Raw genomic sequence first — 21,208 nt, forward strand, 5'->3', positions numbered from 1 at the left:
GACTCCAAGCTTGAAGCTGAGAAGCCGCGGGGGGCGGGAAGCGGGGGGGGGGGGGGGGGGGGGCGACAGTGGGGCAGAGATTCCAGTGGAGGAGGTAAGAAGGCTGGGTGGGAGTCTAGGGTCCAGTCACTCCTCAGTAGGTATCAAGTACTTTCTCTATATCAAGCTAGCTCTGAGTTTTTACCACGACAGAAACCCTGTTCGTAGTATGTGGTGAATCAGTGGACCTCTCTTTGGCCCTGGGTGTCACCAGTCCCTAGGGTAGGGATGTGTTGGGAAAGAGGACCCAGGGAGGAAGGAATGAGCATCCTGCCCTACCTCTGTAGGTGATGTTCTGCACCCTCAACACCCACAAAGTGGACATGGACAAGCTCCTGGGGGGCCAGATCGGCCTGGAAGACTTCATCTTTGCCCATGTGAAGGGGCAGCGCAAAGAGGTGGAAGTGTTCAAGTCCGAGGAGGCTCTGGGGCTCACCATCACCGACAACGGAGCCGGCTACGCCTTCATTAAGGTGCCCGGGTGGGTGGCACACCCTTAGTCAGTGGCCAGGGTCTGTAGCGGGACCTAGAGTGGAGCTTCCAGGGTTGATGCCTGCCCCTCCACAGCGCATCAAGGAAGGCAGTGTGATTGACCACATTCAGCTCATCAGCGTGGGGGACATGATTGAAGCCATCAACGGGCAGAGCCTGCTGGGCTGTCGGCATTACGAGGTTGCCAGGCTCCTCAAGGAGCTGCCCCGAGGCCGCACCTTCACCCTCAAACTCACAGAGCCTCGAAAGGCCTTTGGTGAGCCATCCTTGCACCCTGGACCACCCACTGGGATGACCTTGAGCTCTTAAGAAATACAGATGGCAGTCCTGGGAACCACCAGCAGGTGGCACCCGAGCCTGCAATGCAAAATGGGGACAGCCCCACCCTACCCAAGAACTAAGTGCTGGCTGACAGCCTAGCCTGAAGGAAGTTGCCCCCACACCCGACTTCCAGGAGCCATTAGCCCAGCCAAGTGCCCCCAACCCTGGCCAGCCCCCTCAGCCTGGAGAGGTGAGGCTTGGCTGCTTTGAACAGCTCCTGTGCCCTGCCCCCGTCTCTACCTGGCTTCACTAACTCTCTGGAATGGGCCTGAGGCGCCCCTGGTGTGGGTAGAAAGGGCTTATCTGGAACTCAGCAGCTATCCTCCCGCTTCTCATACCTCAGTCCTTCAAAGAGAAGCTACCCTCCATTCTCCAGCTGCTTTTCTGCATGACTCCCAGCTGCCCCTCACGCTCCATGCAAAGTCCTGCCTTCCTGGAACCCAGCCCCTCTCCCAAGGAGCCTGCAGAACCTGGCGATGGTGAGAGGTGGCTGTGTGAAGCCTAGATACCTGAGTACTGTACTTACTGTATGCTGAAATTCCCCACTATCTTTACCTCCCACAGATATGATCAGTCAGCGTTCAGCCGGTGGCCACCCTGGTTCAGGCCCACAACTGGGCACTGGCCGAGGGACCCTCCGTCTCCGATCGCGGGGCCCTGCCACAGTGGAGGATCTGGTGAGTGAGCCACCCTGGGCCAGTGGCCGCATTCTAATTATGTAAAAGACTCTGGACACCTCTGCTTAAACCCACTCTTCCCAGCTCTGAGACCTGCCGTGCTCCATCGAGCCTGGGGACTCCTCCCTGGAGAGTAAGAGTCGGTAACTTCTTGTCAGAGCAGACATTAGTGATGCAAACAAAAAGCACTGCCAGACATGGGGTTTCAAGCAGGAGGATTCACATTCAAGGGCAGCTCAAACCATAAGACCTTGTCGCCAAGGTCTTAGATGAAAATATATGAAAGCCAGCCCAGGGTGGATACGCACGCACACATAACCCTAGCTACCTGCTGGGAAGCTGAGATTTAGTGTTCAAAGTCTGGGCAACTTAGAATATGCCTCAATATGAGAATAATAATGTCTGGGTGTTGGGGACTAAAGAGATGGCTTAGCAGTTTAGAGCACGTGTGACTCTTGCAGATCACGCATGTTCAGTTCAAAGTACCCATAGTGGGTGACTCACAGTCATCTGTTAATTCCAGTTCCAGAGGTCCAGTGTTCTGACCTCCACAGGTCCCAGGCAGACACTTGTACACATACACATGTGCAACCAAAGCAGTCCTCTACATAAAATAAGTAACAGTAACAAAACCAGGAGCTGGGGATGCAGCTCACTGGTAGAGCTGTTGCTGAGTCCCTGGGAGCCATCCCCAGCACTGCGGGCATCCAGTGCGTATCACAGCACCTGTTGACGTTATTGTGCTGTCTTGTCCCCGCCCTCCACAGCCGTCGGCCTTTGAGGAAAAGGCCATTGAAAAGGTGGATGACTTGCTAGAGAGCTACATGGGGATCAGAGACACGGAGCTGGGTGAGTGGGGCACCCACCCATGCCTGGAAGGTGGGAGTGGGCTTCCAGGTCTCACCCAGGCTGAGTTGAGCCTACACCTCTACCCATCATGACATCTGTGCCTCCATCTTTTCTCCTGCCTGACAGCTGCCACCATGGTGGAGCTGGGAAAGGACAAAAGGAACCCGGACGAGCTGGCAGAAGCCCTGGATGAGCGGCTCGGTGACTTCGCATTCCCAGATGAATTCGTCTTTGATGTCTGGGGAGCCATCGGGGATGCCAAGGTTGGCCGCTACTAAGACTGGAACTGAACCTGGACCTTGAGATAACCTGGCTTGGCCTGGCTGGGGTTTCCAGAAGGGGTGCCACAGCCAGGACCTGGGCACACAGCTGAGGCTCATAAATCAGCAGCCTGGGAAAGGCATGGGGTGCAAATGCCCTGTGGTCCTGGCCCCACTCCAATCACTACCACCACGGTGCCCAGCCTGGTTGGGGTCCCCGGCCAACCCCTGCCGGGTTCCCCACCTACCTCAATAGAGTACTCGCATGGGGAGGGACCAACACACTGGGCAGTCCGTCACCTCTGTCCCCGACATTTCCCACCATCAGCTGGCAACTGCCCCTTCTGTTCCCCTGGGCCTCAGTTCTCTTTGGGGTCATGACCTCCCTACTTTACTTTTTTTGCTTTGTTTATTTTCAAGACAAAGTCACTATGTAGCTCTGGCTGTCCTGGAACTCATTCTGTAGACCAGGCTGGCCTTGAACTCACAGAGATCCACCTGCATCTGCATTCATAGTGCTGGGATTAAAGGTGTGCGTCACCACTCCCTGCTCTCCCTGCTTTCTTGACACCAGAAATGCAGAATGGCAATAATGCCTTACCTTGGGCATCTCCCACCTGAGAGGAGCCCTCTCAGTTGGTGTCTGTTACCTCCCATTTGAGTGGACACTGCTGTGAATCCCGGTTCCTTGTTTTTAGACAATGAGGAGGGAGGGGGAGGAAGGCAGTGGGCTTTTGTGTCAACACACCCTCTCTTGGATATAGAGATTTTACTCTGGGAGCTGTTTGTCTCTGGGGAAGGAGGGGTGGCCAGGGAAAGAATGCAGCAGCTGAAATCTATCTCCTGGATTCCAAATTGAATTAGGAATTGGCTGCCCCACTGCCCCCTCCCCCTGGCTGGACGCCGTCAAGCTTCCAGGCAGTGCTGGAGTTTCTGGCTTGCTTGGGGTTCAGACCTGGTTCCCCACTCACCAAGGCCTCACATATGCTCCTCTTGTGTGAAAGCCCCCGTGTGTGGCAGCAAGGCCTGTTGCCCTGTTACCCTAGTTATTCTCAGGGGACAGGCATCCATGGCACAGTGCTTCACAGAGATGTAAACCTGCCAAGCTTGTTTTGACAGTCCATTTCATCCTAGGATTTAGGGAGATCAAGGAAAGGGTGAGGGTGGGACCCTGGCCAGACTTGGGGAGAGGGGAGGCAATTGGAACAAGGGGAACCAGGCCAGAGGTCTCTCTCTAGCAGCCAGTAGGAATGTTTGGGGTGAGCCCAACAGAGATGCTGCAGGAAGGCTGAGTGGTACTGGTTCCCTGGTACCAGGCAGGAGATGGGTATCCTGGATGTAGGACAGAAGCCCTGCAGATGGCTACTTGCCATCCCTGATCACAAGCCCATTTTCAGTACTGATAGTAGAACCCAGGGCTTCATACATGCTAAGGATGTGCTCTGTCACTGAACTGTAGCCCAAGTCCTATACTGGGGTCTTGCATGTCTGCTGGGAGCAGCTGGGACCATGTGTAGTGGGTGGTTGGTAGCCAGGTTGAACCAGAGCTGTGACTATTGTGGGTAAGCCTTGGGTGCTCTGAGTTTCAGGGACCTGTGTTCAGTGTGTGCATGGGTCTCTAGTGTATTCTTTTTTTTTTTTTTTTGAGGGGGGGGGGTCAGGATAAACAGAGATGTGATTATGTGTCTCAGGACAAGTTCTCGGGGTCCATGGGCATTGGTTTAAGGGAGACTACATCAGGAGGTGTGCTCTGGGGCTGCGAACAGACTTAAAATGACAGATTTACACCCAGTGCTGAGGCAAGCATCAGTTTCATATGGGGGGTGGGGGAGGGATAGATGTTACAGTCAGCAATGGTGAGTGCTAGCCAGTGTTTACTCCCCCATTATGACTAAGCTGACAGTGGCTGCATGTGTGCCCCTTTTCAAGACAAGGTGAGACATAGCTATGGATGCAGGGTGCCCTATGAATTGCCTACCTCCCCGTAAGGCAGGTTACAGATGATAGCCTGGCTCCCCTGAGTCATTTAGCCACCTCTCTTCTCCTAGGATGACTCCCTGTTGCCCTGGTCTAGGCTGCCCACCTCTGCCCAACTGTGACAACCATAACGACAAGGGTAGGAGGCATTGCTAGCTCCCATCACACCCAGGCAACTCCCAAACCCTCAAGCCCAATGAGGACAACACTCCTTCACACACACACTCACTCTCCTGCCCCCCTCCCCCCCACGGGAACTCATAGCCCTCCCAGCCTGCCCCAGGCGATGCTCACATTTTCCAGTGTTTAGATTTTATCCGCTTTATTAATGAGGCGGGCAAGAGGCCCGGGTGAGGGTGTGGGGGTTTGCTCCTGCCCCGCTGAGAGGAGGGGGTCACAGAGACCAAACCAATTCAGAGAACCTCAGTCTTTGGCGGGAAGGAGCTGGGCCCAGTTGCCCTGACTGTTGCCAGCAGTTTTGCCCACTCAAGGCTCCCAGCCCCAGAGAGCAGGCATGCATGGGGTGGAGCAGCCCCTGGAGGCCAGTGGAGTGCGGGTGGAGGCGGCACGAAGCCTAGGAGCCGCCCCAGGAAGAGGGAGCGGCCTGCCGGGAGCCAGGGAGTAGCTGGAGCAGGCAGCAGGAGCCAAGTTCCAGGCCATGGGGACCCTGCATCCTGAGCAGCACTGGGTAAGAAGCTGGGACATTGAGGATAGCAAGCCAAAGAAGGCTAGCTATAGCCCTCCTGCTCTCTTGCTGTTTAATGGCTCTCAGCCCTAGGCTGTCCATCTCCTCTCAACTAGAGAATGGACAAGCCAGGGGCCGGTTCAAATAGGGGTATGGGATGGGCATCTGAATGAGGCAATGCCAGACTGGTGAGAGATTGCGTGGAGACAAGAGAGGGCAGCAGAGATGGGATTCTGGAAAAGAGCTGGGCCCATGGGATCTGAGAGCACCATAGAGATCAGAGATGGGTTCGGGGTAGCAGGGGTCTGTGGGGACAGAGAGGACCACGGAGACCAGAGATGTGGCATAGAGGCCTTGGGGCACAAGAACTGGTCTATAGGTGTAGAGATGGGTTGTTTGGGGAAGAGATCTAACTGCCGATTGGGTCAGTCTCTGGAGACAGGCACAGGGCCATTGGAAGAGATGAACTATAAGTGGTGGCGGTGTTGGAATGGGGACATCAAGGACAGAGTTAAAAGGTGACCAAAGCTAGTTGTGGTGTGAGCCTTTAATCCGAAGACACAGGAGGCATAAGCAGGTGGATCTTTTGAATTTAAGGTTAGCCTGGCCAGTTCCAGGGCAAGCCAAGGAGACTTCTGAAAACGGAGAGATGGGCAGGCAGACACGAAAGTGGAAATTGGGATCAGAAGTGGGCAAGGGTCTATCCCATGGGGTCATGGACTAGGAAACTGATGGGGTGGAAACCTGGAGGTGGGAGTGAGGTGGAGATGAGGCTAGATACCCGGGACCCGTGCCAGGTCAGTCAAGACCCCCAGCAGATACGAGAGCAGAATGAAGCCAGACACAAGAGATGGGGGCAGAGACAGGTGAAGTAGGATCCGAAATGGAGCAGCTACGGTCATGTGGCAGTGCCCTGGGCACAGAAGGTTGGGACCCTACCTCACTGTGCCCTCTTCTTATCTACGCAGCCCTCTTGGCCACTGATATGAGCCCCTGCGGGCTTAACCTGAGCCTAGCGGATGAGGCAGCAACGTGCACAACACCCAGGCTCCCCAATACATCTGTGGTGCTGCCAACAGGCGATAATGGCACATCACCAGCGCTGCCTATCTTCTCCATGACTCTGGGTGCTGTGTCCAACGTGCTGGCGCTGGCGCTGCTGGCCCAGGTTGCAGGCCGAATGCGGCGGCGCCGCTCGGCTGCCACCTTCCTGTTGTTCGTCGCCAGCCTGCTTGCCATCGACCTAGCAGGCCATGTGATCCCGGGCGCCCTGGTGCTTCGCCTATATACTGCGGGACGTGCGCCTGCTGGCGGGGCGTGTCATTTCCTGGGTGGCTGCATGGTCTTCTTCGGCCTGTGCCCACTTTTGCTTGGCTGTGGCATGGCCGTAGAGCGCTGTGTGGGTGTCACGCAGCCACTGATCCACGCGGCGCGCGTATCTGTGGCCCGCGCACGCCTGGCACTAGCCGTGCTGGCTGCCATGGCTTTGGCGGTGGCGCTGCTGCCACTGGTACACGTGGGTCGCTACGAGCTACAGTACCCTGGCACCTGGTGTTTTATTAGCCTTGGGCCTCGTGGAGGTTGGCGCCAGGCGTTGCTTGCCGGCCTCTTCGCTGGCCTTGGCCTGGCCGCGCTCCTTGCGGCGTTAGTGTGCAATACGCTCAGCGGCCTGGCGCTCCTCCGTGCCCGCTGGAGACGGCGTCGCTCTCGACGGTTCCGAGTGACCGCAGGTCCCGATGATCGCCGGCGCTGGGGATCTCGTGGACCCCGCTTGGCCTCCGCCTCGTCTGCCTCATCCATCACTTCAGCCACAGCCACCCTCCGCAGCTCTCGGGGCGGCGGCTCCGCGCGCAGGGTTCACGCACACGATGTGGAAATGGTGGGCCAGCTCGTGGGCATCATGGTGGTGTCGTGCATCTGCTGGAGCCCCCTGCTGGTGAGGGGCGCAGTCGCTCCTCAAGCCAAACTCTTTTCTGCCCCCTCCTGGGCTCTGCCCCCTGAAGACCCTGCCTGCAGACAAAGCCTGCCCCTCTGCTATCCGGGACCCTTTTCTTCACTCTCTTTAGGATCTCCGTAAATAGTCTCACTCACTCAAGCCTTTTACTTTCTATGTCCCTCCGCTCCATCCATTCATAGCCTTCTTCCTTCCCAGCTTGTTGACCTTAGAGTCCTATGTGTGTTGTAATACTGGGTCTTCTATAGCCGGATTCTCCGCAATCTCTGATGACCTTTGCTTAGTCACTCTCCTTCCTGCACAGATCCTATTTGTCCTGCATGGCTCGCCCTGGCATCCTGACCCTCCACCCCACCCCTTCTCTCCCGCGGGCTCCACTGCTCACACCTGCTTCTCTCGCAGGTGTTGGTGGTGTTGGCCATCGGGGGCTGGAACTCTAACTCCCTGCAGCGGCCACTCTTTCTGGCTGTACGCCTCGCATCGTGGAACCAGATCCTGGACCCATGGGTGTACATCCTGCTGCGCCAGGCCATGCTGCGCCAACTGCTTCGCCTCCTACCACTGAGGGTCAGTGCCAAGGGTGGTCCAACGGAGCTGGGCCTAACCAAGAGTGCCTGGGAGGCCAGTTCACTGCGTAGTTCCCGGCACAGTGGTTTCAGTCACCTCTGAATGGGCCCAGAAGCTAAGCCAAACCATTCTGGGCTGGGCTCAAGGGCATAGAGTCTCAAACTCAGTGTGCCTAGGGCACTGCGTCCTGTGGGTCCACAACACTGTCACCGCACAGGGATGAAAGAGGCTCCACTGGGGACGAGTACAGTTCTAACGTTGGTCACGAGATGGCACAGATACATGGGATGCTCGAAACACCAGAGGTGGGACTCCCCAGGCCAGCAGCTTGAAGAGCATGCGCACAGCGCCGCAACCTTAGTTCTAAGATTTGGGCTCTCCATAATAGAGCAAAGTTTTGGATTCACTTCCCATCTCTGTCACCACCCCAATAGACTCTTGCAAGCATCTATCCCAAACTATCCCAAGAATCTCAACACCTTCTACCCACACAGCCTTAAAACCCCAATGCTCCCCAATACACCCCTAAGCCCACTACTGCATGTTCCCATCTTGACCTTTCAAATGAGCCCCATCAGTCCTGCCCCCAAGAGTCTGCCTTGCCTCTGTCACCTGCTCCAAGCACACCAGTCCAGATGCACACAGAGGCTGAAAATGCATGTATGGAGTAAATCCCAAAGGCTTGTTTTTTAAAAAATCAAGAACTCTTGGGTAAGGCAGGGGCTTGGGGCTAGTTGCCTCCGGCCACAAAGTCGAAATCCCGGAAGGCTGCCTGCTCCGCAGCTGTAAGGGGCCGTGCATCCCGGGGAGGACTCAGTGTGGGGGCCTCCCCAGTGAACTCCTCATCAAAGTTGCTGACATCTGTGCGCCCTGAAAGTGTAGGCACGAAGGGTGGAGGCAGGCGACGGGCCAGCAGGACATCCCAGCCCAGAGACTGTGGAGAGGGGGACAGAGAGAGTCATGATGGAGTTTGAGGGGTCTGAAGGGAAGTCTAGAGATCAGCAGGAAGCAGATAAGATGGGGAGGGACTGGGAACTCAGATAAATCAAGGGAGTCTGAGGTAGTCTAGGGTAAGTCCTGTGATGATGATATGGGCCTGGAGAAGCAGTGGGGATGACGATTAAGGGAAATGAAGGTTGCAGACAAACGGAGGTAACATTTGTGAAGAGTCATGGTGGCTGTGGGGTGTGGGGCTACAAAACTCTTTAAGATACAGCTACTAGATTTGGGGTGGGAATGAACTGGAGCTGAGAAGAATACTCAGGTCCTTGGGGTGACTGAGAGGATGGGGAGGGGTCCGCTCACCCGGAAGAAAGGCTGTTTTTTCACATCTTCTGCATCGCGCTCAGTGGATCCCAGCCTCCGCTCCGGGTTCCTCCGCAGTAGCTGTGAGCATGCACAGGAGTCGATCTATATCTGAGTCCAGTCCCGAGACCCCTTCCCAGCCTACCTTGCCGGAGGTGGTCGGGAGGTGGGAGGTGTGCCTACCCTTCTCATGATGCCGATGGCCTCTGCAGACAGGAAGCGGGGATAGCGAACCTCGTCGTTGACAATGCTGTCAAATACCTCCTCCTCATCATCCCCAGGGAACGGAGACTGGGGGGCAGAGGTTGCGGGTTTGTAAAATCCCACTTTTAGCCAGTCCACACACCCAGCACTACCAAAGGCCCCCACCCCTCAGGGGACACTCTTGCACCGCTGCTGGCTTACAGGGGTAAGTATCCCACTTTACAACTACAGAAAGATTAGAGAGGTAAGGCTGCCGGTTCCAGATCATACTTCACATAGTAGGAGCAGATTCCCATCTCACTCTGAGGCACATGCATGTTCTCTACAGAAAAAAAAAGGCAGCCTGGGCCTCACCTCTCCAACCAACATCTCATAGAGCAGCACGCCCAGTCCCCACCAGTCCACTGCTCGCGTGTAGGATGTGTCTGTGAGCACTTCCGGCGCCAGGAACTCCGGAGTTCCGCAGAACGTGCTGGTCCGGTCCCCATAGCCCATCCCTGGGTGGGGTGGAGAGCAAGGCCACGTGAGCCTATAGTTGCTAGGGGGGTAGGAGCATGAGATGCTCCAAATATCCATCCAGCCCTACCCCAGGTCAGTATGGGGTGACCCAGATGGGGCTAGAGCGGTGAACTATTCTGAAGCTGCTAGGGTGAGCAGGTGGCTGGCAGCAAAGCCCATAGAGAAGAAAATGTCACCTGACCACCTAGATACAGCTGCACCAGAGGGTAGCCCACCCCCTATTCCTCTCATCCCAGGATTGCAGCCCCTCACCCTCCTTGCAGAGGCCAAAGTCTGCGATCTTGACGTAGCCCTCAGTATCCAGGAGCAAATTGTCCAACTTCAGGTCCCTGGGGAATGGGGGTGTCAGGGGATGTAAAGAGGGGTGACTGGGTAGGGATCGGGGCTCTGTGCAGAGCTTGACCATGTCCAGTCTGTGGGCAGAACATTCTCACGTACACACCTGTAGACAATCTTGTGTTCATGGAGGAACTGCAGTCCCAGCACCACACAGGCGGAATAGAAGCTGCGGAGATGCATAAGATCGCACAAGCCTGGTTCCTCAGGCACCAAAGTCCCTGACCCCCGGGGTCCCAAAGCTGTGCAGGAGGAAGGCCTGAGGGTGGAGGGCTAGGAGGTGGGGCAGAAAGGCGGGGCCTCGGGTGGTGTGAAGGAGGGGCGTGGTGCTGGGATAGACTCACACAGCCCGAGGCTCTGAGAACACGTCGCTATGAATGTGCAGCATCAGGTCTCCACCCGCCGAGTACTCCATCACAAAGCACACGTGCTCTGGGGTCTGGAAACAGCCGAAAAGGTTCACCAGGAAGGGATGTCCTGCCCTGGTCACGGCCGCCAAAATCCGCTTCTCACACATCAGGCTGGACAGGAGGCAGAAGTCAGAGAGCCCAGCTGCCCCTCCTACACCCATGCCCTCCAGGTTCACTCAGGTATCTGTTGAGTTGCACTGCTGTGCAATTTTGAGCGATTGGATTCTTTTCTCATTTTGGGAAATGGGTAAGGGTGCAAGGCTCAGGCAGACAGACAGTCTGAGTCCATGCTGGGGACGGGCTTGGGAAGCACTGGCCCGCTCATCAGGCTCGGTGTGAGGACTGAAGCATGGGGTCTGATCAGTGGTGAGAGGCTTCCCTCCCTGTCAGTGAGAGGACAGCAAGCCCAGCCCGCAGAGAAGCAGGCCGACGACCGCAGTGGCACCGCAGTGGCATCAGGACAGAGGCGCCTTAAGGCAGACACACTGGGCTCTGCAACCCAGATTAATAAATAAACTCTTACTTATTTGAGCTTTTGTTCCTGGTTATTAAAGTTCTTTGTCATTAAAAAGGTGGCTGGGAAGTCTAGGGACAGCCTGAAGCCTCCACAGGGATCAAGAACTGTGAACAATTCTCTGACTCGACCTCCTCTTTAATGTGCTGGACAGTCGTAAGAGGACGACGAGCTCCAAGGGCATCTGACAGACACATCAGGAGGCTAAGTTCTAAGGAAGGCCTGCCTTTCCCAGCATCTGGAAGCACATCTGTTAGAGGATGATTTTAACCTAGGACCCTGACCCCAAAACCGAGGCAGTTCCAAGACTGGACACTTGAGTCCGAACCTCCTGCCTGTGACTGTGTGACCTCTAGTGGACTGTTACACCATGAGCAGAGAGGAAGACATCTCAGAGTTCACTCTGGAAAGGGAAGGGGTCACAGATGAGTCACAGTACTCACAGTAAGAGGGGGGTTCTCGTCCATGAATCCCTCTCACTGAAATGCTCAGTAGAGGACACTCTTGGTCTGTTTTCCAAAAATTCCCAAGGTCAGGGCAGAACCTCACCTCTCAACCTCATCTCGGGCTACAATGTCACCTTTCTTCAAGGCTTTGATGGCAAAGAGCTCCCCACTGGAGCGGAATTCAGACAGCAGCACCTGGCACACAGTGGGAACAGGGGCTTTAGTGGACAGTCTAGGCCCTTGGGGTAAAACTCCGAGCCCCTAAGTCCTCCCCCAAGTCACCTTTCCAAAGTGACCCCGGCCAAGCACTGCCAGGAACTTGAAGTCCTCAAGTGTCAGGGGCGACTTTCTCAGGGGGCTGTGGAGAAAGAGATCTCGTGGGGACTTGGAGAATATGCAGGGGTACAGATAGGGACTAGGAAGGGGTATCACCTGCACAGGCCAGGGCCTGGAGTCTCCTGGGTCTCTGAAGGCAGCTCTGGAGATGTGGTGGACTCATGGGTTGGAGAACTCTGTGGTGCAGAGGTCACAGTAGCCATAAGTCAGAGCTCATGAGCCCCAGAGCCAAAAGGGCCCTGAGCCACACTCATCCTTGCCTTATGTCTGCCCCACACCCTCCTCCCCAGGACCACCGCTTCATAGCTGACTTTGCCTTCACATGGGTAGCACAGTATAGACCTGAGCACTGTGCACACTTCCCCAGCACAGCGCTTTATTTCCTTTGAGCAGACTCTCACCAAACTGTGCAAGCCACACTGACTTGTGCTCCTTCTGCCTCCGCCTGCTGGACAACTTGGGCCCCAGGCTTACACTGGGCCAGCTCTTCTTCCCTCTGTAACCCTTTCTGAGATACCATTTATGTGAGGATCAGCTGACTCCTGTGCTAAAGAGCAGAAACCCTCAGCACACCCTATCTCGTCTTATTTTTCTCCCAGAATACTACATATTAAATATCTGTTGTCTGCTTATTGAATTTCCTGGTTCTAGCCTGCACAGATTATGGATTGATTGATTTATAATGCTGGGCATGAAACCCAGGACCTCATACCTACTAGGTGAACACTCTACTACAGAGCTTCATGCCAGCCTAGCCACACCACATGAGCACATGCCTGAAAAGAGTCAGGGTCTGGGGCAGCCTTGGCTCAAGAAAAGGGAGGTGCTTACTTAAGCCAAGCCTGTTGGCCTGAGGTAGAGCTCTGGACTCCACAGGTGGAAGGAGAGAATCAACTTCTGCAAGTTGTCCTCTGATCTCCACACCTGAAGGTGTAGCACACGTGCAGAGCCCCAGAAAACAACATTCAAACACATATATTGAAACAAACAAAAAAGACTCAGGATCTGAGAGTGCGGCTTTGTGGTGTAATTCTGGCCTCTCCTGTGAGACCCTGGCTTCCATCTTCCTCCCTTTTCAAAATGGAGAAAAGGTACCAAGCAGACAGCACAGCCAGGCACACTCTCAGCACTCGAGAGGCTGGGGCGGAATGATCAAAAAGGAAAGAAAACTGGGGCAGCAGCAGAGTGTGTGGGTGAAGGTGCCTGCTGCCGACACTGACAACTGGAGTTTGAGCCCTGGGACTCACAGAGTGGAAGGAGAACTGACTCCTGCAAATTTTCTCTGACCACTACATGAGCATCCCCACACTCACACAAAATAAACTGAATGGTAATATAAATTTTATAAAGAAGCCATGCATAGTGGCACAAGCCTTTGATCATAGCATTTAGGAGAGAAGGCAAGCTCTGTGATTTCAGGGCCTGTCTGGTCTCTATAGCAAGTTCTAGGATAGCCAAAGCTACATAGAGAGGCCCTGTCTAAGACAGACAGACAGACAGACAGACAGACAGAAAGAAAGAAAGAAAGAAAGAAAGAAAGAAAGAAAGAAAGAAAGAAAGAAAGAAAGAAAGAATAAAAGGAAAGTAAAAGGAACACTGTATTTGACAAGGCTGACAACAGGACAGCCACCGTGCACTGGCCTGAACCCAGCAGATGCTGATCGCCGATGGACCAGCCTATGGTTAGGCAGCCTGCCAGAGCTAGAAATGGTTGGAGGGAAGAAAAGGAAAGAAGTATGGTACCTAGTAACCCACACAAGTTCTGTCGATGGCATGGCTTCCGTGGCTGCCATCAACCACGCAGTTCTCATCGGATTCACAGAACAGAGTCAATTCCTTGTTTCTTTACAAAAAAAATCTATGACCACAGAACTAGAGGTAGTTCATAACAGCTACACCTCCACTTCTTTGGGTAACCCCTATCATAGAGCAACACAGTTTGCCCTTGATATAAATTGTGGCTTTTTTCCTTTGTGTTTTGGATCAACAGCTTCCTAACTGGACTTAACACTCACTCCTAGCCGGGCGGTGATGGCGCACGCCTTTAATCCCAACACTTGGGAGGCAGAGGCAGGTGGATTTCTGAGTTCGAGACCAGCCTGGTCCATAGAGTGAGTTCCAGGACAGCCAGGGCTATACAGAGAAACCCTGTCTCAAAAAAGCCATTAAAAAAAAAAAAAAGACTTATTCCTTAAGTAATGCCAGGTGCTGGAAACGTAGCCGACTACCCAGGGTTAGTGAGGTCACAGAACTTGGAGGAGGTCCGACAGTCACCACTTTACTAAACCAGCACAACCCCTAACTACACTCTAAATATTTATGGTTATCAGTGGTTCTCAGTCTGTAGGTCAGACCTTCCTGGGCACTGGTCAAGAGACCTTTTAACAGGGGTCACATAAAACAATCACAGATATTTACATTATGATTCATAACAATAGCAAAATTATAGTTGTGACGTAGCAATGAAAATAATCTTATTTTTCACAACATGTGAAACTGTATTAAAGGGTCAGCATTGGGAAGGTTGAGAGCCTCTGCCTGATACCCAATGAAAGTGTTCCTCATCCCTCACCAAGGAGACTTCTCTCTGCAACAGATGGAGACTACCACAGAAAGCCACACTCAGTCAAAATGCAGAAGCCCAGTTCCAGTGGATACATCTACAAAACACTTCCATACCTAAGGCTCAGAGAACACTGAGAGAGAAAGACTGGTAGGGCCAGAGGATTGGGGAGTTCAGTATAAGGCTGTGTCCATCTCAACAGCATGACCGTCCAAATGAGCTGGACAAGGACAATAACTACAGATATACCACAGTGGATGGGGCAAAGCCCACGAGGCCCAACCCTTCTGAAAGTACTACAGTCAATTAAAGTATGTTTGATGTGAGAGAGGGTCTTCCCAAAGGAAAACCACACTAATTGATTATCTAGAATTAAATGACCAGACTTGAAAATATACAGAGCCGCCGGGCGGTGGTGGCGCAGGCCTTTAATCCCAGCACTCGGGAGGCAGAGGCAGGCAGATTTCTGAGTTCAAGGCCAGTCTGGTCTACAAAGTGAGTTCCAGGACAGCCAGGGATACACAGAGAAACCCTGTCTAGGAAAACAAAAAACAAAAACAAAAACAAAAAAAAGAAAACATACAGAAAAGTGACATTATATACATTGAGCAGGATGTATATCAGAATATATATTTATACATACATAGATGCATGCAATAGCAATTAATGAACAAAGAGGCCATGAATTTGACAGAGAGGAAGAAGGGGTTTACAGGAGGATTGGGAGAAAGAAAAGCTATAGTACAATCTCAAAATCCAACTCCACAGCTGAGGTGACTTCACTCCAGATCCCCCGCCTCTGCCTCCCAGTGCAGCAGTCACACAGGCACCTTTCTGCCCTCTTCCACCAGCTCACACTTTGTTTCTTTTGTTCTTTTCTTTTATCAGCCTGGGATGGAGCCCAGAGCTGCAAGCACACTGCCCAAGAGTTATGCTACTGAGCAAACTTTAGTCTCCAAGCACACACCCCCAGCTCTGGTTTCTGAGACAGGGTCTTGATATGTAGCCTAAACTGGCCTAGAACTTACTATGTAGTCTAGGCTGGACTCAAACTTGTGGTGAGCACCCTGCCTCTGCCATGCCACTGCTGGGAAGCTAGGCTGGTGTCACCTTGCCCAGCTCCCACGTTGATATTTTAAATGGGTATAGAAGACAGGGGAGGTGCTGGAGATGTAGTTGTCAGAGCACTTGCCCAGCATGCACAAAGCCCTGGGTCTCATCACCATTACCCTATACACTGGGCATGGCAATCCCAGCACACAGGGGTCTCAGGGGTTCAAGAGTTCAAAGCCTGAAACTATACTCAACAAAAACAACCAAATAACCAGCCTTGTTCTCCTGGATGATCCTGGGTTAGCATCTGGAGGTTTCTGGAAACAAAACAAAACAAAACAAAAACAGCAGGTCCCCCAGCCTCCCCTGCCCAGAGGGGAGCGGGTGCACACTCACCAGGCTGCATGAGGTGGAGGGCAGCCCTGGTGGGCTCTTCTGGGACGAGCTGTCTGAGTCAGCACCGAGATTCAGTTTCTCCATGGATATGTCTCTGCAGGAGAGGGAGGAGGGTGAGTTGGCAACCTAGGATGCTCTGAAACAGAAGCAACAGAGAAACAGGCCACACGCTCCTTCCTTACCCAGTGTGCCGGATCTCAGCACCTGGAGATGCATTGGGACTGAAGGTGCCAGTCGCCACAGCACTAGGGATGAGTCTACGGAGCAGCCGCACCCAAGTCGCCACATCAATGTTCATCTGTCTGGCTCGCTGAAATGCCTTCCCTGAAGTTGCAAGGGTAGGGTCACCACCCATGACATCCTGGGGTCCTTGGCTGTACAACCCAGCTCACTCAGGCCCTCCTTACCTTGCTGCTTGGAGAAGATTTTTTTCTGCCTTTGGAGCCTAGGGATCCGCTCGATGATGGGGTTACGGAAAGTGACCTGTGGGGACACGCTTCGCTGCAGTGGTCGCAGGAATAGATACACACACAACCTATGTATGGGGCTCCATGACACCAAGTGTCCCTGAGGACATGTGGCTTGGCTCTAGCAGCCGCATGCAAAGCTGAGCTGTTGGAAGTGACTATGTACAGGAGGGTCAATGACTCCACTCATGGGTTCATCGAGCGAAGGCTTCAGAGCATCACAGACTGTTGGGAAGGAAGCAGGGGGCTTCACAGGGAAGGGTGTGACTGCAAGAGCAGGTCTCTAGCTACCAGACCTACTACCTTCTCCTCCTTCTGTCTCCATGCCTGCATGTGAACAGCTCTACTCCACGGCCTGCTTCATTGCAAGCCCAGAAGCAATGGGGTGAGTGCTGCAACCCTGAAACCATCCTGCTTCCTGTAAGTTTATTTCTCCCGAGTGTTCTGTCAAGCAACAGAAAGCTGATGAGCATGGAAGCCGTGGTCAGTGCACTCACTGTCTGCCCTCATAAGTGTATGCTGCGTTCTCCTCACTGTGGCAGAGTACCTGACAGAACAATCTCGGGGAGCTCTACTCTGGCATAGCTGAGGAAGTACAGCCCACCATGGGAGGACGACATGGCGGCTCCGGCAGTGGGGCCCACTGTGGTAGAAGACTGAAGCCCAGGTACATCTCAGAGGACCAGGGAACAGAAAGCAGCAGGACTTAAGGCCTGACAATAGCCCTAGAGACACACTTCTTTCAGTGAGGCTTGGCCTCCTGAGGGTTCTATTACCTCTCCAAAGAGCCACCAGCTGGGGAGCAAGTGTGAGCCCTCATAGGGACTGAAAGAGTTAAAGTTAGTTGTCAAGTTGACTACCCAGGAGACCAGGCTCCAGGCACTTGTGAAGGATTCCCTGTGTCTATTAGGGAAGACCTGCCAAAGCTGGGAGAGGCATCATTGCCTAGGTGGGGGTCCTGGACAGCATGGAGAGGAGAAGCAAGCGGAGGACGGCACTCACCACTCTGCTTCCCAGCCTCACTTCCTATGCAGAGTGACTAGCTCCTGCTTGACTCCCCCACCATGGTGGACTCTGAGCAAAAGAAACCCTCTTCCCCTTCAAATGCTTTTGCTAGGGTACTTTACTACAGTCACAGGAAAAATACCTAAGACAGGAACATTCATATTCAAATCACACCAGGCTTCCATCTTGAAAAGGGAGGGTGCAGGCAGTCAGACCCTTCTCTGAGGGAGGAAGGGGTCTGCACCCACAAGACTGACGTGGAGGGGGCTCAGCGGTGGGAAGCACTGACTGCTCTTCCAGAGGTCCTGAGTTCAATTCCCAGCAACCACATGGTGGCTCACAACCATCTGTAATGGGATCTGATGCCCTCTTCTGGCCTGTAGGCATATATCCAGGCAGAACACTGTATATATAATAAATAAATAAATCTTAAAAACAAAACAAACAAACAAAAAAACCCAGCCTGACATGGAAGTCTGGGAAACAAGTCTCCCATCACCTATGACTTGATTCCCAAGTATAGTTCCAGGTTAGCCACACGAGGATCATCACTCAGCAATCCCAAAATGTCCCTGTGTACTGAAGATTTTGTCACAAGCCTATAGCTCTATTTAGGAGGTCCTTGAGTGAGGAAGTGAGATCACTGGTGTATGCCCACATACAGGATATTGGGAGCCTAGCCCCCTCCTGTGTCTCTTTGCTTCTGCATTCCGTTGGGTGCATGCGCCCCCTCCACTTATGCTGCTGGCATAGTGAGATGCTGAGCAACAAGCCCAGATTCACAGGGCTAAGGGGCCGTGGGCAGAAATATATATTCTCAGACCCCTATCTTAGACTGCATCAGAGCCAGGAGGGATGGAGCCTGGCCCCTTGCTTCAGAAGCCGCAGTGATGATGGGCCATCCCTGTGTGAACCATGATGACAGCCTAGGATTGCAACTCCAGCACATATAGGCACTGATCTCTAGACCCAGAATGTCCCTGTGCAGATGCCATATGTAGAAATCACATTTAAATTACTCAAAGTGTCGGTGGGAAAAAGTGGTTTCCAGTTAGACCAGCCACAGTTCAGACAGAACATTCTCCCCATGGCAGAACTCAACACGGTAGGCTCAGTGACAACAGCACTCTGGAAGATTCTGTCAGCTGCAGCCACACCCCACCTCCACCTGAGTCTGTTGCTGCTGTCCTGCAATGCTAGGGGTGAAGCCAGAGCTTCCAGAGTGCAAGCCCAGCACTGCACACAGGGCTCACCCAGTGCTTGGGTTTTTGAGACAGACCTCACTAAGCTGCAGTGGAAGAAAATGTTTTCTGTTTTTCAGACAGGGTCTCTCTATAGACTTGACTGGCCTGGGACACACTACGTAGATCAGGCTAACCACAAACTCAGAGGTCTGCTTGCCTCTACTTCCAGAGTGCTGGGGTTAAAGGTGAACGCCACCACTCACTTGGCTTTGGCTGTTTTTTGGTAAAGTCTTTATATTTCTGTCCTCTTGCTCATCATGTGACTCGATGTTGTATTATATCTAGTGTTAATGTTTGCTTGTTTGTTTGTTTAATGTATATGAATGTCTTGCCTGCATGTATGTCTGTGCAACACATGAGAACCTAGTGACTGAGGCCAAAAGAGGGTGTCAGTTCCCCTGGAACTGGAGTTACAGACAGCTGTAAGTGGCCATGTAGGTGTTGGGAATCACATCTGGGTCCTCTGGAGAGCAGCCAGTGCTCTTAACTGCTGAGCCATCTCTCCAGTACCTACACCTAGTTTTATCTTAACTAGAAATGGGGCCCATGGCTTTGTGCATGCTAGGCAAGCATTCTACCCATTGAGTCCTACCTATCACCAGACCAACATGCAATTGACGAGGCCCAGCCTTCTGGGAACACGGTCACTTATGTGGTCTGTTGCTGCTGATTCGCCTGGCACCAATCCCAGCCTTCGTGAGGCTTACTTCCCATGAAGACTCAGAAGCCTCTGAAATTAACCTCTCCATGCTAAGCAATTGGAGGCAAGGAGGCAGGAAACATCTTGGGGTCAGAAGTCAGAAACCAGGCTGTACCTCAGCCACCAGGCAGCCCTGGGGTTCCATGTCCAGCTGCACCTCATGCCTCTCGTTGTCCAAGAAGTCCTCCAACTTCAGAAATTTGAGAGCACACAGACCCCTCTGGTCTCGCCAGAACACAGCCAGCTCCAGCTCCCGAGCCTTAAGAAGAAACAGGGCCATCACTTCCTGTGTCTGACGCCTAAACTCCCCTTCTAATTCCCAATCCCCGAGCACGGCTCACCCTCTCCAGCTCCAGGGTAAAGCTCTGGTCCCAGGCATTGGGGCCGCATGGCTTCCAGGCTGTTTGCCCCACCACTGTGTTGTCCAGCTTGAGCACGGTGCTGACCTCAGCTGAAACCAGGAGAGGGCGGCAGGAAAGGGGGAGGGAAGGGCTTGCTCCATATCCTGTCAGAGCCCCTCAACTCCCTCAGTGTCCTGCTAGCTTGCCTTTCACAATAAAGCCTTTAATTCAGACTGGGGTTTGGGGGAAAGGGGTTTTGTGTGTTTTTCTTTTGGTTTTGAGATACACTCTTACTCTAAAGACCAAGCGAGCCTAGAACTTACTGCTTAACCCAGATTGGCTTTGAATCCTCCTGCCTTAGCCTCCTGAGTACTAGGGTTCCAGGCATACACATGTCAGCCCTCATTTTTCTTCTGTTTGAGACAATGTTTCATGTACCCTAGGCTGGCCCATAATTTCTGATCTTCCTGCTTCTACCTCCTAAATTCTGGAAGGCTTGTAGGACTACACCAGATACGCGTTTGGCTTGTTTGTTTTTGAGACAGTCTTGTGTAACTCAGGCTGGCCCTGGATACTCTATGTTTTTAGGATGATAATGAACTTCTGATTGTCCTGTCTCTACTTCCAAGCCTGCTGGGATTACAGGTGTGTGCTCCTGTACTTGGTTTATCCGGTGCTGGGAATCGAACTAAGGGGCATACTCCTGCTAGACAAGCTCCCCCTAACCTCTGTCCCCAGCCCACTGGGCTTGTGTAAGTACAGATCCTTGGAGCTCAGTACACTCACTGCTGTGCCCATCACTACCAGTTATCTCCTGCCCTTCAGATGGCTTCTGAGCCTTAGTTCTAGAAGATGAGGACACCCTTCCCTAGCCTCTAGCACCTGCCGCTCCTCCTATTTCCTGTCTCCGTGGGTCTGTGGCTCTAGCAAATGCTGAGTGGAACCAGGCTGTCCTTGGCTTCTTTTGCTTCCTGCACCACCCTCTGTGTCTGTCTGTGTACGTAGGGACGGTTCATGCTCTCCTCGCTTCCAAGACTGAATCCTAGCCCACTCTGTTTAGAACACCGTGCTCCTGTCCACTCATGGCACAGCTTCTCCCTTGCTGCCTTGTGAATAATGCCACAAATTGGGCATCTACCAACTCAAACCCCTGCTCAGTTCTCTGATGGACATATAGAAGCTGAACTGCTAGATCACGTGATTATCGCTAATTTCACCTTTATTTTTGCTGGGCTTAGGATGGAAGGAACCAAGACCTCAAATATAGTAGGCAAGTAGTCTATCCCTAATCAGTGACTCCAGCCCTCACTGGAAGGTTCTAGGCAGCTGCTCTCTCACTGAGTCCTGCCCATCTTCCCACTGAGGGAGGGAGGGAGTTCTATGCAGGAGGCCTACCACAGCCATACTCCAGCCCCTCACCGGGGGGTTCTAGGCAGCTCTACTGCTGATCTGTGCCCCAAGCCTCTGCTCTATTCCTCATGATGACTATTTCACTCTGCATGCCCACAGCCAACACAGGTTCCGATTTCCCTACATCTTCTCTTACAT

At 53.2% G+C, this 21,208-nt stretch overlaps 3 protein-coding genes across 3 annotated transcripts in view; 2 read left to right on the forward strand and 1 right to left on the reverse strand.

Moving 5' to 3' along the window:
• Gipc1 (GIPC PDZ domain containing family member 1) overlaps positions 1 to 3,181 on the forward strand; it is a 12,344-nt gene extending 9,163 nt beyond the window's left edge. The window contains exons 3-7 of the mRNA XM_021169924.2: positions 327 to 512; positions 607 to 787; positions 1,417 to 1,529; positions 2,297 to 2,378; positions 2,505 to 3,181. Coding sequence (XP_021025583.1) covers positions 327 to 512; positions 607 to 787; positions 1,417 to 1,529; positions 2,297 to 2,378; positions 2,505 to 2,656 — 714 coding nt within the window. The 3' untranslated portion in view covers positions 2,657 to 3,181. The remainder of the gene's footprint in view (positions 1 to 326; positions 513 to 606; positions 788 to 1,416; positions 1,530 to 2,296; positions 2,379 to 2,504) is intronic.
• Positions 3,182 to 4,920: 1,739 nt separating this feature from the next.
• Pkn1 (protein kinase N1) overlaps positions 4,921 to 21,208 on the reverse strand; it is a 33,974-nt gene continuing 17,686 nt past the window's right edge. Inside the window, exons 8-22 of the mRNA XM_021169479.2 lie at positions 19,661 to 19,770; positions 19,435 to 19,578; positions 16,311 to 16,386; positions 16,086 to 16,227; positions 15,904 to 15,997; positions 11,988 to 12,067; positions 11,838 to 11,913; positions 11,659 to 11,750; positions 10,530 to 10,706; positions 10,292 to 10,354; positions 10,102 to 10,178; positions 9,685 to 9,827; positions 9,310 to 9,417; positions 9,127 to 9,207; positions 4,921 to 8,755 (exon numbers count right to left, since the gene is read on the reverse strand). Of these exons, the coding sequence (XP_021025138.1) occupies positions 8,552 to 8,755; positions 9,127 to 9,207; positions 9,310 to 9,417; positions 9,685 to 9,827; positions 10,102 to 10,178; positions 10,292 to 10,354; positions 10,530 to 10,706; positions 11,659 to 11,750; positions 11,838 to 11,913; positions 11,988 to 12,067; positions 15,904 to 15,997; positions 16,086 to 16,227; positions 16,311 to 16,386; positions 19,435 to 19,578; positions 19,661 to 19,770 (1,667 nt within the window). The 3' untranslated portion in view covers positions 4,921 to 8,551. The remainder of the gene's footprint in view (positions 8,756 to 9,126; positions 9,208 to 9,309; positions 9,418 to 9,684; positions 9,828 to 10,101; positions 10,179 to 10,291; positions 10,355 to 10,529; positions 10,707 to 11,658; positions 11,751 to 11,837; positions 11,914 to 11,987; positions 12,068 to 15,903; positions 15,998 to 16,085; positions 16,228 to 16,310; positions 16,387 to 19,434; positions 19,579 to 19,660; positions 19,771 to 21,208) is intronic.
• Ptger1 (prostaglandin E receptor 1) lies at positions 5,015 to 7,941 on the forward strand. The gene is made up of 3 exons (XM_021169480.2): positions 5,015 to 5,303; positions 6,269 to 7,236; positions 7,657 to 7,941. Exons 2-3 carry the CDS (start codon positions 6,286 to 6,288, stop codon positions 7,921 to 7,923), a joined length of 1,218 nt encoding a protein of 405 aa, XP_021025139.1. The 5' UTR covers positions 5,015 to 5,303; positions 6,269 to 6,285; the 3' UTR covers positions 7,924 to 7,941.

Source organism: Mus caroli, chromosome 8 (assembly GCF_900094665.2).
Source record: "Mus caroli chromosome 8, CAROLI_EIJ_v1.1, whole genome shotgun sequence".
Lineage (NCBI taxonomy): Eukaryota > Metazoa > Chordata > Mammalia > Rodentia > Muridae > Mus > Mus caroli.

Bases quoted from the DNA above. Each gene is read 5' to 3' on its own strand.
- Ptger1 (XM_021169480.2), top strand. From the start codon at position 6,286: ATGAGCCCCTGCGGGCTTAACCTGAGCCTAGCGGATGAGGCAGCAACG. The intron at 7,237-7,656 runs GTGAGGGGCGCA...CTTCTCTCGCAG, and splicing joins TCTGCTGGAGCCCCCTGCTG to GTGTTGGTGGTGTTGGCCAT.